General features: G+C 48.3%; 6 protein-coding genes, besides 2 other annotated features; 1 reads left to right on the forward strand and 5 right to left on the reverse strand.

The window, feature by feature from the left end:
- Nucleotides 1–799: 799 nt before the first annotated feature.
- On the reverse strand, nucleotides 800–2,422 carry FFUJ_13539 (uncharacterized protein; the record flags this gene model as incomplete). XM_023576236.1 has 2 exons in its annotated part: nucleotides 800–1,817; nucleotides 1,890–2,422. 2 exons carry the CDS (start codon nucleotides 2,420–2,422, stop codon nucleotides 800–802), a joined length of 1,551 nt encoding a protein of 516 aa, XP_023429415.1.
- A 797-nt stretch (nucleotides 2,423–3,219) lies between these two features.
- On the reverse strand, nucleotides 3,220–4,566 carry FFUJ_13540 (uncharacterized protein; the record flags this gene model as incomplete). XM_023576237.1 has 2 exons in its annotated part: nucleotides 3,220–3,626; nucleotides 3,687–4,566. The coding sequence occupies 2 exons, from the start codon at nucleotides 4,564–4,566 to the stop codon at nucleotides 3,220–3,222; spliced, it is 1,287 nt and encodes a 428-aa protein (XP_023429416.1).
- A 526-nt stretch (nucleotides 4,567–5,092) lies between these two features.
- Nucleotides 5,093–7,130, forward strand: FFUJ_13541 (related to hsp70 protein; the record flags this gene model as incomplete). XM_023576238.1 has 5 exons in its annotated part: nucleotides 5,093–5,147; nucleotides 5,195–6,125; nucleotides 6,197–6,299; nucleotides 6,348–6,692; nucleotides 6,747–7,130. The coding sequence occupies 5 exons, from the start codon at nucleotides 5,093–5,095 to the stop codon at nucleotides 7,128–7,130; spliced, it is 1,818 nt and encodes a 605-aa protein (XP_023429417.1).
- A 314-nt stretch (nucleotides 7,131–7,444) lies between these two features.
- Nucleotides 7,445–10,489, reverse strand: FFUJ_13542 (related to class I alpha-mannosidase; the record flags this gene model as incomplete). XM_023576239.1 has 3 exons in its annotated part: nucleotides 7,445–7,739; nucleotides 7,792–8,777; nucleotides 8,831–10,489. 3 exons carry the CDS (start codon nucleotides 10,487–10,489, stop codon nucleotides 7,445–7,447), a joined length of 2,940 nt encoding a protein of 979 aa, XP_023429418.1.
- Nucleotides 10,490–12,892: 2,403 nt separating this feature from the next.
- Nucleotides 12,893–12,977, forward strand: a tRNA (tRNA-Asn).
- Nucleotides 12,978–13,302: 325 nt separating this feature from the next.
- On the reverse strand, nucleotides 13,303–15,222 carry FFUJ_13543 (probable CCT7-component of chaperonin-containing T-complex; the record flags this gene model as incomplete). XM_023576241.1 has 4 exons in its annotated part: nucleotides 13,303–14,438; nucleotides 14,493–14,814; nucleotides 14,874–15,040; nucleotides 15,177–15,222. 4 exons carry the CDS (start codon nucleotides 15,220–15,222, stop codon nucleotides 13,303–13,305), a joined length of 1,671 nt encoding a protein of 556 aa, XP_023429419.1.
- A 531-nt stretch (nucleotides 15,223–15,753) lies between these two features.
- Nucleotides 15,754–15,837, reverse strand: a tRNA (tRNA-Asn).
- A 378-nt stretch (nucleotides 15,838–16,215) lies between these two features.
- Nucleotides 16,216–17,898, reverse strand: FFUJ_13544 (probable SPT10-transcription regulatory protein; the record flags this gene model as incomplete). The annotated part of the gene is made up of 1 exon (XM_023576242.1): nucleotides 16,216–17,898. The coding sequence occupies one exon, from the start codon at nucleotides 17,896–17,898 to the stop codon at nucleotides 16,216–16,218; it is 1,683 nt and encodes a 560-aa protein (XP_023429588.1).
- Between the last annotated feature and the right edge of the window lie 952 nt (nucleotides 17,899–18,850).

The raw sequence follows: 18,850 nt of genomic DNA on the forward strand, positions 1-18,850 counted from the left end.
AGGCTCCTCGACCGAAACTCGACATGACCATGAGCTGGAACGATGAAGCGAAACAAGGAACGCACATCTTTTTTTGCATATAGACTGAGGGACCACACAGAAGACCGATCTCTCAAGGTGAGAGACCGCGCGGGATGGATGCACTACAAGATACGATTTTTGAGACCACGAATAGGATGTGGTACGGGAATATGGGATATATGTCTTGACGTGTGAGAAGGAAATGGGAATTGTTTATCGACATGTATTATCAAGGCAATTTATTGTCGCGCGTTTGCGAAATCGAGGATTTGGGTCTGATTTGATCTTTTTTTGTCATTACTGATCACTTTCCACGCATCTTATAGATTGACCTTGCGAGTGTGTGCGCACGAGAGAATGATTTTGGGGCTTGCGGCACCTGGAACGGACAGGATTTGATGGATGAAGATAAGGGAAAGTAGCTGTGCCTCTAATAGGTAGTAATGGGCCCCTTCTTCACCGAGGGTCATCAAGACAATAAATTGAGTTGTGAATATCTTGTTTGTTCTCGTGAGCCAGGTCGACACTTTGCATGTAATCTCATTTGACTATAGTAGGTAGACTAACTAGCAACCTTGATAAATCACTGATGAACTCAGACAGATACAGCACTTAGTAGTTGGTCTGTATATATCTCAGGGGTGAAATACTTTGAGTTTAGCTAATACCTTAACACTCGTTTTCTCAGTTGCTTCAAAAATCACCCATCATAATAACGTGTCTGTTGAACGTCCTGTCTAACCTTGATATCTTTGCATGCTTATACCCAGAAATTCGACTACCACGTTGCATAATCTTTTGGCACACCATTATAATCCCTCACCACTTCCTTTCCCTGGTTAAGAGTTGATTTCCGCGTTATTTGCTGATGTAGTGTTGATGTTGGTTGACTGATGGCTCGCCCTCTTCTGTTAGACCCTGGACGGAAAGTCTGGCAGTATGGGTTTATGTTCGTGGATAGGTTTTCCTCTGCTGGAAGTTCGACAGGTGTTGTGTTGATTTGGATAGCGAGTTTTTGGTCCATTGGCACCTCGTTGGGGCGATTTAGATGGCTCAATGCACCAACAATTGGAACCATATGGTGGGGAGAACTATCAAGCTCAGCAATTGGCGGTATCCTGCTGTAGTCAAGGCTCGTTACACCGGACGAGATGGAGGATATTGTTGCAGAAGACGAATTTGACCACGTGAGCTGCCCCGGATAGTGGCCAGAGGGCATATGGTGGAGCTGAGACGCTGATCGTGTGGCTGCTGGAGGTCTTGAAAGTGAATGATGCTGATGATAAGGGCTTGAGATGCTTGGTGATAGACGTGACGGAGTGTAGTTGAGGCTTGCTCGCTGGCTGGTTTGGCTAAGATCAGAGACACTATCATAGGGGCTATGAAGTGGAAGATGTTGGTCAGAATCATTATTGGTGAAATGTGCAAGCCGTCTTTGAGATGGAGCCGTCACTGGTCGGTTCAGTTGACCATTGTTGGCTGGCGCCAGAGGCGGTGAGTGTCTCCAGTCCAAGGGGTCTCCTAGAAGCAGACTCAATCCTGCGAGGGCCTCAGTATCGTAAGTGGCACTTGAAGTGAAAGATTTAGGTAGAGCTGTGCTGTTCATGTTGACTGGGACAAGTTCTGGGAGTGACTCAGACGCATGTTCTATGTGCATCGTCTGCGAACTCGTTGATCTATGAAGAGACTGAGGTACTTGGAGCAAGGATTGAGTTGTTGGTGTGGCGGATTCTGCGTTTGTGTTGAAGACTATGGTTGGAGTTGGAGCATCAATAGACTGAACAATTTGTGGTTTCCTGGTAGAAGCTAGGGTGACACATACTGTCAGATCATTGTATCAATCAAGTTATATGATGGGAATATCCAACTTGCCCGTTGCATCACCAAGAAGATCCCCTAGCAGCGCAACGTTATCAAACACTGCGGCTTCATCTCTTACACCGCGCTTCTCCTTAACTTTCACGGGTTCAGGAACAGGAGCCAAAAGAGCTATCTGTCTCAGAAAGTTCAACTCAGCGAGCACAGCGGCATGATGTCGACTAACAATAGGTTCCTGACTCTTGAACTCACTCGCATCTACAAGCACCCATGCCATACGCTTCGAAAAGGTGGTCTTTCCACCTCTGTCGGCCTCAGGGCGGCATCTCTCGACAATCTCGCAGACTTCTTGAAGTCCTCTTTGAGCTGATTCGATAATGCTGTGTACGCGCTCAAGAACCTTTGGGCGGCGCTGAAGGAGATGGAGACACTCTTGACGTAGTTCTATGAGATGCTGAAGATCTGAGTCGCATGTTCGAACGAGCTCGAGACTGCGACGGATATCGTTCGGGACTTGGTCGTGGTCCAGCGCCCAGGTCAGGAGGTTGAAACTTGCATGTATTGCCTTGAGAGGGTTGGGCATGCTGAATGAGGACAAAGTGCTGTGTTCTTAGAAGTGAATGGTCTCATGTAATGGAGTGCTCTGATGATTTTAGTGAGAAGGGCAATACATGAGTGATGGTCGAGGTATTGATTAATCCTTGTTGAGCTGCAGGTGATGAAAGACGCGAGACAATAATCCTCACATTAGTCTTCCCCGCTCAGACAAGAAAAGAGAGAACAAAATCAGGCTGCGGTGTAAGTCTGTTTCTGATTTGCACAATATCCATCCACTATCATGTTGCTAGGACCCATGTTGAGAGCTGACGCCGAATGTGATATTGAGGCATGTGGCTTGCATATCTAGAAGCAGGCTCTGAGAAAAGACTCAGCTCTCAGCCACTCACGCCCGAGCAAGCAAGACAGGTCAATAGTCGGATGCAATCCACCAGCCGAACATTTAATTGGATATGTACCGGGTGGCTGTTTGTCACATGAATTACTGTGTTGTGGTGTTGGTCATAGACTTGGTTCAAGCCACCTCCCAGTATGTCTGAAGGAGAATGGTACGCATTCACATATGTACTAACCAAGTGATTTGACTTACTCGAATCGTGGCATATAAAACAATATATGTTGTTTATTCATGGATTGGAACCAACTGTCAGTCTCTTGTAAGTTCACTGTGTCATAAACACTCTCATTTCGGGACGTGGCTATAATTCTAATGATTTATGCAATACAGGACTACATGTCAACCCCTTTGCAGCTCATTAAATCCAACCATCCAATAAAAGACGCCCAATGACCAGAAGATTGCAGTGAATGTGCTTCCTCTCCTCACAGACTCACAGTCTCCGGTGCTACTATCTCCTTGGGCGATCTATACCTCGTTCCGTCGTTTTGGCTGAGCCTTTCCAAGCCAGGACACACCACGATCCTACAGCTTTTTGTAATGGATGCACTGTTGCTAAAAACAAACCCCAAGTCACTCGGCTGCGATAGAACGACATAGCCAAGTTTGGTGCACTCAAGAATGACAGCCTGCAGATGGTTCATCTGATCCTGTAGGCTAGCAGTGTCTTGTGTAACAAACACTCCCAAGAACTGGTTTAGCTCATTCGAAAGAGATAGAGCCATAGGGGAAGCTTCTGTCACTGACACCGGGAGCGGTGTTCTCTCATCCGGGTTAGGATGGAGAAGCAGAGCAGAGAGAGTGCGCCACCTTGAACGCGCCAAGGTAATTGCTAAAAGTTTGATTAGCTATTTATCTAATCAGGCTCTGGGTCAATGTGTGAGTGTCTTACCAGGATTGTTTGCGTTTTCAGCTGAGTGGCTTCTTTGCGTCAGTGTTGCAACCTCTAGTGGAAGCATGGACAAGCTGCTGCCAGAATTGAAATCGAGGCTCCGAAAGATGACATGCGAGAGGACATGGCGGAGTCCAACTTGAGATGTCTTGGGGCTGAGGCAAATGGCAGCAACTGTGTCTGCCTGCAGTCCTGACGCTTCTGGTGAGTAGCCAATATTGGTGAGGCTCTGAGCCACCTCAGCAGGGTCGGCCTGGACTTGGGGTCGACGGTAATAGTTCTCGACGTGCTGATAAATGAGTTCGGATAGTGAGCGCAGCTCTGCTTGGAGGTCCTTGTCCGGAGTTGCCTCGAGAAGAAACTGGCTGAGTTCAGCATCGTGCCTCGACGATGAAACTATGACCTGTGTCCCATCCTTGGGTTCCGTGTATTTTTGATCTGCTAAAACGAATCCTTCGTTTGCTGGCTTGCCTCTCCGCCGTCTCCGGAAACGTAAAAAGGCTGCTATGAGTCCCAGAGCAAGGCCAGCAACGAGGCAGCCGATGGCAACTCCAGCGACAGGGCCGCCTTTGAGTCCATCCGGGGATCTTCCCGATTGATCTTCCTTGCCAGTTGGCTTTTCATCATTCAGACCTGTAGATGATGCGCTGGATAAGGTTACATCTTGGCTTGCTTGAGTTGTCTCTGAAGACCCCGTGCTGGTTGATGTTGGCACCGTCTGCGTTATAGTTTCTAAAATCACGTTGGAGATTGTTAGGCTTCCAGCAGGGGCTGTATCAATGTCTTCTCGGATAATAGTGGACAAAGTAGTGTTGAAGAGCGTCAAGACTGTAGTGAGTAGCACGACGGTTTCACCCAACACTAGAGTCGTTGAAGCCATCTTCGTGAGTTAGAGATTAAAATTCTTAAAAAGGCAAGAAATTCAGGAGACGGAGACGGGGCAGTCGTTGCTGAGAGGTGTCAAGGGCGATAATTAGAAAAAGAACGAGAAAGACTCGAAAGCTTTCAGGGCAGGCGTTGCTTTTGACCACCAGCAAAAGCCTCAGTAACTGCCATTTGATTGCCACCACCAAGTTCCTCTCCTCTTCTCTCCTCTCCGTTGAGGTCCAGCAGCATCCCTTGTCAAGCCACTCAGCACAGGGGAACATTGAGATGCATGTTTCATTATCAGGCTGAGTCCAAAGGCCTAGTCTGTCTTTTCCCAGCAGGCCCGCTGCATATTGACCCGCACACCCTTAGAGGTGCGTCCAGCAAACCAATATCACCAAGTCAAGCTCCGACGGCTGAAAATAGGCCTATCGCATGGGCCACTTCCGAGGCTTGTCACATTTCTGGCAATATGGCTCTCAGATTATCATTTGATTCTTCCTCAGTTGCTTCTACACAGAAATCGAGCAGACTAACAAATGGAAGAGCAACCAGACTTGGCTATCTCTGTGGACCTTGGTACGACCTTTACGGGTGAGTAGTGTTCCCGCAAGTACCAGAGAAAAACTGATCCGTTTTAGGTGTCGCCTGGATGAGGCATGGAATCCCTATTCAGGTCGTCAACGACTGGCCCGGGAGCGACGACAGAGGCGATCGAAAAGTGCCCACGACAATCGTATACAACACTGATGGAAGCATCTCATCTTGGGGATTTATGTGTGCGGACGATGACCACGATACGAGCAAGACACGGAGGGACTTCTTCAAGATCTTTCTAGATCCAGAGACCCTCGACGCAGCACAGCATCAGGGTCTGAGCAACGTCCCGCAAAGCACTGCCCAGGCTCGCCAATTCGTGACAGATTATCTGAAGCAGATATATGCGCATATCAAAGATAGCATAGAAATGCGCATGGGCATAAAACATGTCGGTGGGTGGGACCACATGGCCGTGCTGTTCCTCTTCAGTGCGCCCACGACGTGGACGAGTATGGCTATCATAAACACCTTCAAAGGCGCAATTCATGATGCTGGATTCGGAACCGGAGGCCCAAAACATTCAGCATTGGTTGACCTCACAGAGTCCGAGGCCGCAGCTGTGGCAACTCTCAAGACTGGAGCTATAAGTCTCAAGGAAAACAGCGTATTTCTGACCGTGGATGCTGGTGGTGGCACAACGGACCTCGCTCTGATGCGAGTCACTTCCACAAACTCGAGCTTTCCACAGCTTTCTCAAGTCGCTGCCGTCAGCGGTGTAGGTGTTGGCTCGTCACTTATTGATCGCGCATTCGCAAGACTTGTTTCGCAAAGAATGGCCGCGAATCCCGACTTCAAGCTTCCGGCTGATTTTGCAGCACGCATGGCTCGAAGCCAAGGATTTAAGAGCGTCAAGCACAAGTTTGGCGAAAAGGTATACATGCAACCAGTATACAAAATTATGATGGAGGGTGTAGGATACGATGTGAGCCACGAAGGCCTCGGAGTTCAAGATGGACGCATGCTTTTTACCAAGTAAGTTACTGTCCCACTACTAAAAACGCACTCTCTATTTCGACTTACCAAGTATGATTGATCCGCTGCAGGCAAGACATTCAAGCCCTCTTCGATGTCCATATCGAAGCAATCATGGCCCGAATTCACAAGCGACTTGACTGGTTGGCCGAAAAAGGTCTTTCAAAACAGGTGGTAAGGCGCTCCCGTTTGAAGCTCGACCTGAGCTTATTGCGTATACAGGAGTATGTGATTCTGTCCGGTGGGCTGGGTAGTTCAGCCTACGTCCGTGAGGTTCTCCAAGAACACTTAGCCAAGCTGCAGCATCCAAATGCCCGAAATATCCTTGTTATACCCTCCCAAGACCCGCAACTGGTGGTCGCTCGTGGAGTACTCGAGAACAAGCGACAAAGGATGGAGTCGGGGAATAAATCCGTGCTCAGCACTTGGATTGCTCGAGCGAGCTACGGTGTAATCGTTCAGGAGGTCTATATGCCTTCACGACACTTTGATGAAGAAGTCCGACAAGATCCGTGGGACCCAAGTGTGAAGTGGGCGACTAATCAGATCCAATGGTTGATCAAAAAGGTATGCTTCAAGCCTTTCTTTTTGCTCACAGACTGGATTGACAAAAGCCCACAGGGAGATACCGTGGACCCGGACTCTCCGTTGGTCAAACGATTTGAAATCAGGTTGAAAGATGGGGACACTACACGCGCGTGGGATGCGGAAATTGTGGTGTCCAACAACGAGGCCGAATGGCTTCCTCGAAGCCTTAAACAAGCCGGCGTTATGAGACTTTGTTCTGTAAAGAGCAACCTCGCTGGCATCGAACAACACCAGCTCGTCCTCAAAGAAAAGCGAGGAACTTGCTTCCGGCGTGGACACAAGTTCTACATTTGTAGGTTCGATATTCGAGTGATTGTTGCTCCAGCAGACCTGAGATTTGAGCTCTGGTTTGGGGGGACGAAGTTCTCTGGCAATCACCAGCCTATCTCGGTCCAATGGGATGCAGCTAAAGGTTGAGAGACTAGGTGACGAAGATGGAACAAAGTGAGTGGCCTCACTCTAGACCACGAAACGCTGAGGAGATACCCCGGCTACAGATGAAAATTGTATGTACATTGATATATCCTCAGATGACTAGCGCCTTATAACCATACACTATCCTGGCCATTCTCCAAAAAAAAAAAAAAAAAAAAAAAAAACGCCTTTGTCGTGACTTCGACTTGCCCGATAATGAAATAGCTTTGCGACTCTTCTGCCTCCTTTTCAAAACTTCAACCTTCTTTGAGCAAGCTCTCAGTATAATGGCTTGTAAATACGCGGTGAAATACCGTTCATGTCGACCTCTTGAAAGGATGCGCTTCGGTGTTGAGAACCCATTCGTCAAGGCTGATGACGTTAGGCTCTGAAAAGAGTAGATAATAGTACTTGAGAGTCTCGGAAATCCAGAAGCTCTCCATCTCGTCCTTCAGATTGTTCTCTGTGCCCATCACGTCTTCGATGGCGCTGTTGGCGAATTCGGTGCGTGTAGCAGCAATTGTAGCCTGGAACATCTTCCAACCCTTGTCCATCCAGGTAGTATCGCCAGTAATGCGATACATGTACCAAACAGATTCAATCGCCTCGGGTCTGTAACTTTACGTTAGGAGAGGCAACAAAAGTATTACAAATGCAAACTTACCGAAGGATGTAATTCCGGTTTATTATATCGGTGTAGCCTGGAGGGAGCTTTTCTCTTTGAATCCTCGACTTGACGTACTCCTCGTGCGTCGCGGGCCTCTCCAGGGGTACGTCATCAGAAGCAGCAACTTGTTCTGCGTTTCTGACGGCATCAAAGCTGTCTACGGTGACAGGCTTCGGCGCGATGGTCTTTTCCGTTGTATCTTGGATAGCAGCGGGTTGGTTTTCTAGCTCGACTGGAGCAGGCTTGGCTTTCTCCGAATCAGTCTTGCCTGGATGAGCCTTTTCTGCTTCGGTATTTTCAGATCCGTCCTTGTTCAGCCCAATTTTCTGCTTGAGTGAATCGGGGAGCGTTGATCCAAACTCCGAATCGTCCTCTTCCATACTCCTATCCAGCTCAGGCATCGGGATTCCTGCCCGCTTGACCACCTTCGGGGGATTGACGACAGGCTCCGGTCCCTTATTTGAATCATCGGGCTTGTTTTGTTGGGCAGCGGCGGGAGCAGCTCCTTCTGCGAGTTTTCTCTGGGCCTCGCCGTCTGACCATTTCCTAAACTCACTATCGCGCCATTCTCTGTTAGGGTCGAGATCCTCATACCAACTCTCTTCACTGAAAGCGCACTTTTCCAGGGCAGGGCAAGCGACCAGGTGAGCATATTCAGGCATTATACCGGTAACTGTTGACTGATATGCCCACACGCAACCATCAGTGAGCTTTTTGGCCTTGTCGATATCCCCATCACGACCAAAGATCTTACCGCCTAGTCCATACATGCCTCCAACGAAGCATGCGAGATGAGCCATGTCGTAGGTCTTTAGCCATTCTGAGTCACCCCGGCTAGAAGTCGTCAACTTTCCTGTGAAGAACACATCCCAGCCGTCGTCTTTGATCATAGGTCGATAAAGCAACCATTCGTTAATCGCGTCGATGGTGTTCTCGTAGAGCGGGCGATACTTGGGTTCCAGACCATTCAAGAGCAAATATTGCTAAGTTTATGTCAGACAAAATTATCATGAAGAATGGTGAAGGAGCAACATACCTTGGGGAAATACTCGTAGGCTGAATCTTGGGCACCTCCCATATGGTAATGTCCGTAGTTAGGGCTACTGGAAACTAGACCCTGAGGCTTGCAATCCCAGTCTGCCGAAGAACCATCTGCAGCAAGAGGGGGCGCCTGTTGAGGCCCAGGTCGAGCCGGTGTCTGATCACCCGCTTTAGTTGCCTCATCGGTATCTACAGGAACATCGCGACGTTGGAGCTTGTCCTCCCAACGACTATCAGCCTGGGGGAGCTGTGCGGGAGAGGCTACATCTCCGCCCAGCTTCGTGGGATCAAATCCTTCAGGTTCCTTAGTCAGGTCGGCAGAATTGACTTGCTCCCAGGCCTCCTGGCTGAGGCTTTCAGTCCGAGTGGTAGCGGTCCTGTTGCATCCAGAGGCATCGATGCGTTCAGGGAAAAGCCCTGGAATATCAGTACCCGCTGCTTGCATCTCAATCAAGGCGTCGGTGATACGGTCAACAGCATCATAGTATTTGTTGGTACCCGTCAATTGGGCGAGGCGAGTGAACTCCATAGACAGAGTTCCAAGCTCAGCGATTCCAACAGTGCTCGCTCGGTGGGGTTGTGAAGCATAAGGCTCATGCCACCGATAATATAATAGGGGCATGCGGTTAGGCGTATCAAAAACGCCCATGAGGACCTCCGCAAGTTCGACGGCCTTATCCAGCAGAATCTTATACTGGCCAGAGGATCCACCACTAACATCGTACGCAGCGATAAGGCCACCCAAGTAACGAATGGTAGTTTCAAAAACGGGAATGTCGTTACGTTCGGAATAAGTGAAGTCGACATTGGCGACGGCCTTCGCGGCTTCATCAAACTCCTCTTTCATACCAGCGATCCAAAGAGTATCAAGCGAATCGATGAGTGTCGCACCCCAGCCACAAAAGGTGTCGCGATACTTCATAGAAGCAGGCTTGAGTTCATCATGTGGGAATGCGAATTTACGATAACCAGTCCAGGCCCGTTCAATTTCTGCCTTGACACGTTTCAGTCGATCCAACCGGGTGGTACTTGTCTGTACGTCTTCAGGTTGGAAGTCGAACTGGATTCTGTTGATACTGGGAGCTGTGCCGGTTGGGACTGGTCTGATTGACTCAGGGGGGATAGGAAAGTTCTCCTTGGGCTTGGTCCAGTGAACCTTGGATCCATCAACGTTGACATCGGGAATATCAGGGTTGTCGGCCTGCTTAGGAGGGTCCTTGAAGTGAACATCGGGAATCTGTGGTGCACTTTGCTCGGCTGGCTGCTTGTGCTCTTCCTTCTTGTTATCTGGCATCGCCGCGTCCCCAGCAGAGATAGGTTCATCGACGACAGGCTTCTCTTCTGCCGGTGTATCGACTTTCTCTGCAATCTTCTCTGGCAAGGTTGGTCCATCTTGAGGTACTGCTGGTTTGGGTTTATTGGCAGCGTTGGAATCCTGCTCGGAATCGGGAAGCTGGACAGGTGGCGGTACGACAGGCGGTTCAAAGGCTTCTTTCGAGCCCTGTACTGGGTCAGAAGCTGGCTGGCTTGGTTGCTTAACCGTTTCGAAGTGAGGAGACTGTGACCACGAATTCTGCATGAATCGATACAGCAGGAAGACCATAACCACAGCGACTATGGCATAAAATCGTCCACGCCGACGAAGTGGAAGCATTGCGATGGATCGTTGCTCGCCGAGGCGAGGCTTCTGGGGGGGGCGATTAAGGCTCAGATAAAAGGTTCAATTCGCACTGCGCCCTTCTATAAGATGACGTGATGTTTCGCTAGATGGGTCGCTTGATCTATGTCGTCAAAGACTGTGGTGTCGCCTATGGTACTGAGCACATCAGCATTCCGTTTGGTACCAGACCAACTTGAACTGGCTATCTTGTGCCTCCTTCTTTGTGTCGGGTTAGCCAAAAAAGGAAAGCAAATAAGTCAAACTCCGACAAGAAATCGACGCAAAAGAGATGCAGATGGAGAAGACAAACAAGATAGCGAACGTTATAGGGTGTCGGGGGACAAAGACAAGAAAGGACATTCTCAAAGTGAGAGCTAGCAGAGCAAGGGGCCCGCCCTCCACCAACCTGACCAGGAGAAACCACATTTTAGTGGCATTGGTTGGCCAAGCTAGGGGAGGAAAGAAAACACAGGACCTTGATCCTAGATGACAAAAAGACTTAGCGTAATGTAGCTTAAATTTAGAATGACATTTGCTAAGTTTATTTTGACACCCCACAGTAAAGCTCACTGTTTTCTTGCCCCCCGAGGGCCAAGATGAGGTAACGTCAGGGGCTTTATGGAGTCTAGCGTATACCCCTGGTGCTAACTTTAGTATCATCGCAGGGTCTTCCCGTTGCATTCCTGCAAGTTTAAAAGGCTCATTAATGAACTCGTGGCGGATTGATGTTGATTGTGATTACATGCCTGTTTACTGTTGTATGCTGATATAAGGCGTCCTTTTTGGCTCTGAAATAATGTCGCCGTCAATGAATAACTCAGTGAGCACATCCTTGGGTTCTACGACCTTGATACTGCATCTGATTGAGCTAAGTTCCTGATAGTTAACTCGAAGCTACGAGGTACTGATCAGGACCTAAATGGGAAACCGACCCTTTCCATTTTCTTCTCCTCGGCATTGAGTATTCACATGTGTTTGTTAGAATCAGGATTAGTTTGTTTGGCTGTGCTCCGTAACTCAATTGCATTTAAACTACCACCCAAAGCTTCTCACACGTGCATCCATTCCCAAACCGGTCATCCTGGACCCTCGGTCTCAACGGGGCCGTTACCGCGCCGCTTATGCTCCGTGTTCCAGATTTAACGGAGCCTCGACCTCCGATATCAGATTTGGTATTCCCACTTCTATCTCTTATCCACCTTGAGACATTGTTGTCGTATAGTCAACGAAGTAGATTTGATATTTCACAGGAACAGAACACAGAAGATACCAAACCACATAAGGGGTCGCATCCATAAAATGCAACGTATTGCATAAAGTTTATTGTTTTCAGTCGTCCCATCTAATTGATATCCAGCCCTGGAACATAGATTTCTCCTCGATATTATAAAACATTACTATTGGCTGCAGTGCTTTGAATGCGGGAGCATATAGGGTATGCCCCTTGCTGTGTGCTTGTAGCTTCTTTTTAATAGAGTAGAGAAAGCTTACTGTAGTGAAATTTTTTTTTAAATAGCAAGTCATCATGGATAAGAATTCCTGATCTGTGTTCATATGAGAATCTTTGCTATCTGAAATCGGATCCTGGTGATCCAAGTAATTGATATATTATTAATAGAGGTGTAGTACCTACAATAGTCAAAGAACAGCCTGAGATAGAAGTTCCAGCAGCATGGCAGCCACAAAAGTATATGATTCACCTTGCACCCAACTCTTTGTCGTTAAAGGTACTTTAGAGGGTGGGTTGCTGTCAACGTCAAAGAATCCAAAACGTTTGCTGCTTATTTTCATCCGTCTTTGAACCAACTGAGGGCCATGAAATGTCAGGATGTCGCCCTTGAGAACCTCCCAAGAGGGATGTGATTGACTTGTTGATATTTTGACTTATTTAGAATGATCTTCTAGAGTTAGAGAAGGAGTATAGTAAGGCCAGGAGTAATGTTAATAATGTATCGTTCAATATAGATTAATGGATCACGCGTAGTATCACGTAACGCGTTATTCATTAAATAGAGAGCAAGATAACTCTAAGATTGAATGAGAGAATTGGACAAAGCATCTAGATGTAAAGATTAATCGCTCTGTCTCACATTTGCTGAAGCAGGCAGGTAATGAAGCAAATTTAGGTAAGGACACTCACTATACTGCCCCCCTTCTGAGGGTGACCATCAATATAGAAGTGAACCAGTAATGTAACTTATGTAAAGTATTGAGAGAAAGAGATTGCAAGCACGGCAAATATTGCACTCCTCTATAGAATTATCAACATGTAAAATCAGACTCACGGTGCTCAACGGGGACTAAAGAGCTTGAGTATAGAAATTTGGGGTTACCTCTTCACCTTAATGTTATGAACATAAAGGTAAATAAAGATGCGTCTCATAATAATTGCCTCTATCCCCTGTGGCTTAGTTGGCTAAAGCGTCCGACTGTTATTAAATAGACAATCGGGAGATCGGAAGTTCGAGCCTTCCCGGGGGAGACAATATCTTTTTGCCAGTTAGAATTACATTAAGTAATAAGAGATCTATTTAAATACATATATTAATTTTATAATTATAACAAGCTATAAATAGAACTCAACCAAATCGTTCTTTTAGTGTAAAACACATTCACTAGCTCTTGGCATATAGTAAATAGAGGTTATCAAGTTTCAGAGGTCAGATAAGTCTAGGTATCATACAGATCTTCCAGCCCCTTGGCCAAGTACTGCTCCTCCCACTTTTCAAGTCTATGTTTTCAGGATAACCCAAGTTTTCCATTTTAATCCTTGATCATGCTCCATCTTTCATTATGATTCTTTCCCTTTATCTTCGGGGCATGCCACGTCCACGACCCCGCAGAGCACGCTGCGCAGCACCTGGCGGTAGCTGACCAGGAGCCTGAGGCTTAGCACTCTCCTCGTTGCGGATAGTCTCGTCGACTCCAAGGATGAGGCAGCTGGCCTCGGTGGCAGCCTGGATAGCATTGATCTTGACAAGAGCGGGCTCCCAGACAAATTGCTCCATCATGTCAGTAACGCCCTCGTTCTGGAAATCAACACCAGCCCAGGTCTGGCCCCTTCGATGCGCAACACGGAGCTTGTTGAGAATATCAGTGGCATCGAAACCAGCGTTGTCGCAAAGCTGGCGGGGGATGATCTCAAGAGCCTTGGCAAAAGACTTGATAATAGCTTGCTGCTTGGTGGAGATGTTCTTATCAGCGAACTGGTGAAGGTATGCTGAAACCTCCATCTCAGCAGCACCGCCGCCGCCGACAATGAGATGGTTTCGGATGGCACGCTTAACGATCATGATGGCATCGTGCAACGATCGCTCAACCTCAGCAATAAACTGCTCAGCACCTCCGCGGAGGACGAGGGTGCAAGTCTTGGCCTCGGGACAGTCCTCGAAAAAGTTGAAACGCTCACCACCAATCTGTCGCTCCTCGAACTTGCCGCAGGAACCCAAATGCTCGGGCAGAATATCGGAGCAAGTTGATTGAACAACAGCACCAGTAGCCTGGACAACACGCTCCATATCATCAGCAGCCACACGGCCAGCACAGAAGACATCTCGATCAGCGAAAAATTGTGTGGCCAGGTCACCAATGGGCAGCTTGCTGAGCACAACCTTAGCACCAGTCTTGTAGACTGCTTCAAGCTTCTTGTAGATAATCTGCCACTCCGCATCGACGATTGCCTGGTACTCAGAAACCTGCTCAACACGGACCTCGGCGTTGTCCTTCTCGGCCTTGAGCTCCAGCTCGACGTTCAGGCATACGATCTTGGGTTGCTCGAAAGATTTTGGTTGTTGTTCGAAACCAGCATAGGAAAATGTCTTCTTGAAGGCGACTCCGTTAACGAAGAGAGATTCAGTCAGGGAACCGCCAGGGATCTTCTTGATGCCGATGAGTTTCTCGTTGAGATCGTCCTGGTCAAGGGACAAGACAGCATCAACAACCACTAAAATCAGTTAGCTCGATGACCAAGCATATGCATATTGGTCCGGTTGCGTACTCTTAGTGAAGAATGTAGTATTTCTCTTGATCAGCTTGCTTGTCATGGCAGTAGAAGCCAGCTTGATAAGAGTATCACGGCGGTTGCCCTCGTTTGTGCTAACGGCAACCTCCTTGATCTTGTTGACAGCCATCTGAGATGCCCTCCTCAGACCCTTAATGATAATCTGAGAGCTGACACCCTGCTCAACGTGCTCCTTGACCTCCTTCAGGATCTCGCCGGCGAGGACAACGACTGATGTGGTTCCATCACCAACTTCGGCGTCTTGCGATCGGGCAATATCGACGAGAATTCTTGCGGCAGGGTGGACGATGTCAAGAAGCTTTGACCAGTTAGCAAGGGAACTGGAAGTGAATGGACATTTTGTCGAGCGCCTCGAACCTTCATCACGGTGGCGCCATCGTTGGTGATAGTTTGTCGGCCATTCTCATCAACCATCAAAAGGTCACCGCCGTAAGGACCTAGAGTGGACTTGATTGTAGCCTGGACGGCGAGACAGGCATTGATGTTGGAGATTATCTGTCCCTTGCCCTGGGAAGTATCGGTTCCTGTAGGAAGGCGCTACGGTCAGTTATCTGTCGCGATCATATTTGCTGTCGTTGCGTCTTGTTTTTATCGTCTTCTTTTGGAGATGCCCCCTAAGAATCGAGGGGTGAAGCGGGCTGGCGGTGGGGTAAAACGGACCTTCCTTGAGGACGATAATCGTCGGCGTTTGGCCTCCGAAGGACATTTTGACGGTGATTGATCGACCCGAATCTGAATAGAAGAGATTACAGCCGTGTATAAAATATGTACAGGCTTAAGTTTCGCTCCGTCGTCGGTTGGTGGGGGGAGGGAAACACGTTGGCGGGCTCAAAGTGGGAGGAGCTTGTGATGAGTGGAAGCTTCCAAAAAAAATGTGGCAGCCTTCCACTTTCTCGCTTTCTCATCATGCCTTGCCCCAGTCGTGCACGGGCCATTTTGTATGGGAGTTAAGGGTCTTGTCTCAGCCAATCAGGTTACTGCTTTTGATTCGACAACCAGCCTCGTATCAGCTCATGACTGACAACTTCCCAGTACCTACCTATTAATGGTACTACAAGTAACATATAACCCAGAGTGTCAATTACACATGACTTACGTTGTCTCCTATAAATTGATATCTCGGCCATCTAACAAAGATTGAGTTGTATACCGTGGTTTCTACCCAAACTCCACTCCTGGCATAGACTAACAAAAAGATATCCACAAAGGACAAAATAACACCAGGTTTCAAAAGAAACTCCCCCGGGAAGGCTCGAACTTCCGATCTCCCGATTGTCAGTTGATAACAGTCGGACGCTTTAGCCAACTAAGCCACAGGGGAGAAGCTGATTGGTTGAGCAGGCACCTCCGTGATGGCATCTATGGTGGCGTGACTTGGGATAGCCATGGAAGACGCCCTGTGACTTACCTAATTATTTATTCTTCTAATGACAAGGGGCCGAAAATCTGTTCTCTGTAGGTATAATTTCCAAGAATTCTAGCCAAAGCAGAGCAGTGGCGGCTTCGGCGTCTGATGGTGTTTGTGGACTTATCAAGGGAACAGTGGAGGGAGAGTCGAGACCAATAGACACAAGCCCAATCTTAGTATTCATGTGAGAAACACCAAGCTCATGCTCATCGATAGAGAAATGTAACTGTATCCAGAAGCGCCCGCTTCATGCTTCAATGCAATAGAACAGCATCGCAAAATCACCTCCGACTACCCGCCCGCTCCCTCAAAACCAACATCATACAAACCCCTTTCCTTATGTACAAGCCCGTGGTTGTCTGCGCCAACATCGACACCGACACCGACACCGACGTCTATGCCATCCATACTATCCGTCCCGTCCATCACATTATCATTGTCTTGATGTTCTATCAGCATCTCCAAATCTCTGTCCACAACATCAGGACCAACATCTTCAGTCGCATTGAGCAGTGCTTGGAAGTCAGCGGGCGAATGATATTGATCAAAGGGGCCAAGGTCATGAGAAGCTTCGTTGATGATCTGCGGGTCGATTGGTTGGTATATATTGTGATCATGTGGGTGGTGGCCAGTAGGAGGATCTTGGAGCATGGGACTGTGAGAGTGAAGCGCATGTTCCATTGAGCTGCCTTGAAGAGCATGAGGAGGTGCAATGAGTGAGATATCGGCTGGGTTAGCATAGGGACTTGGCGAATGATCGTGATCTGGACTCTGGTGTGAAATCGTCGTTATCACGCTGTGCTCTTGCAGTGGTAACATTTGGGCAGGAGGAGGACTCGTCGGCTGCGCATGGTGGTCACCTGTGTTTGCACCCCCTCTCCTCCCTCCCGTATGATTATTCGATGAGGCTGCCTTTCTCGCGCCGCCAGGATTAGGTGTCTTGCCTAGCTCTTTGCACTCCACACAACTGCGAATCACGTCGCTGACTGTTTCTTTGATACGGCTCCAGTGGTACTTCTCTGCAATAGTAGCGGTAGTTTTGTTGATACCCCCGTGCTGCTGAACATGAACTTGACGAGCGATATCGAACTGACGGGCGGGATCGGATATAACCTCTTTATCCTTGAGCATGAGCTTGTCTCCGTCGAGAAGCTTATAGTGTGTCGCTGCGCTGCGGAGCCTGCTTTTCTCAGCGCGGTCAGCGCCGTTCGGGTATTCGCCGTACTTGAGGTAGAACTTGATCTTGTCGAAACGCTCTTCACTCACGAGTTCCTCGCTTTCGCGCGGTGACAAATCCCGCCCATAGATGATGGCATCAATCAGCTGGTTGGGATAGCTGCGAAGGTTTCCACAACCCTTGACTCGACCGATGCGCTTGAAGCCGAGCGCATCCCAGATACGGCATGATGCCACGTTGGTCTCGTACACCAGGTTGAAGACGCTATACGTATAACCCAACTTAGGTGCCCAGTCAAGGTAAGCCTCACCCATGAGACGGCCGACACCACGGTTACGCGAGGCATCTGTGACAAGGAAACCGGCGTTGCACACATGGCTGCTGCGGCCAGGATAGTTAGGCTTGATATAGAAGCTGCCGAGACATTCTCGGGACCAATCTTTGCCTTCTACAACATCCTCAGCACGTTCAACATCTCCAAGAAGCATAATAGCGCCAAAGTTCTGGAACCAGTAGGAACCGAACTTGTGGGCGGCGAAGGCATCCATCATGGGATATGTATCGCCGCCTTCAATTTCCTTGTTGATCTGGTCACATAAGTAGGCGATCAGCGACTCGGGAACCTGGTGTTTTGAGGAAAACGGAACAATAGTGGCCACAGTCTGGCGATCACGGAGCGTGACCTGCCTAGGGGTCATCTCGGCCGGAAGCCCGGGATTGTTCGGATCCGGATACGGAGGCTGACCGGAGACTCGGTAGATAGTGGGGCTCGCCGGATCATCCAGCATGGCCGGCATTTTGTTGGATGAAACCCTTATGCGGGGTTTATTAACGTGTAGAAGAAAGAGGAAGAAGAAGAATGATTTAATTGGAGGACAAGTTTTTATCCCTATTAACCAGACTGTTAGCCTTATGATTCTTGTCACTTACGAATCTATCTTCGCAGTCTCAGGGTGATGTCGTCTTACACCAAACAAACACCCTCAAGACTGAAAAGTGCAGAACGAGAGAAAAAGTATAAAGTGGTGCATACCAATTCAAATGTCAGGAAAGGCCGAGACAGTTTAATAAGAACAGCTCGGCTCAAAAGCTAAACTATTACGGGAGACTCTTTTGTTGTGGAGTGCTCTCTCAAATCCCGATTTCGCACCGAAATCTCTATCAAGATCTCTTGAGTTCTAGGCGGACCGTACTGAAATCCACTACTGTAGGCGTGCTGTGGCCTGGAAAAACTGCCTGGCTGTGTTTCAATGCACTGTTGGTTGGGTGGTGGCCTGGATCCTTGACTGAAAAGGGCGCGCCCTGGACAGGCCGGGGACCTCCACAGGGAACTACCTAATGAACAGTGACTGAAGACGCTGTAAGGCTCAGTGATAGCCCCAGTGTATCCAGTGCTCCGCTCTGTAATAAGGTGCAGCGCAGCGTGCGTAATGTCTTTTTTTTTTTTTTTTGTGTAGTGCTGTGATGTGATGTTCGTTGTGACTGTGCTGAAATGTTCGTTGGTGATGAGGGGAAATGCGCAGGCTTCAGAGAGAGCCCCAAAAAATCCACGGAGGCGGGGCGTGCACCTGGAAAAAACAAAAGCCACTGAGAATCCAAGGTCATGTTAAACCTTAAAACAAGCCGGGGTCAATTGTTTATCCGTAGTTATCGCCGTGATCGGCCTTGAAGTTTATGATGCAAACGAGAACACTTTGGTAGCTTATAAGTGATACATAACAATACATTTTTATATATTCATTCCAGCTT

The sequence above is a fragment of the Fusarium fujikuroi genome, chromosome FFUJ_chr04 (genome assembly GCF_900079805.1).
Source record: "Fusarium fujikuroi IMI 58289 draft genome, chromosome FFUJ_chr04".
NCBI classification, from domain to species: Eukaryota; Fungi; Ascomycota; class Sordariomycetes; order Hypocreales; family Nectriaceae; genus Fusarium; species Fusarium fujikuroi.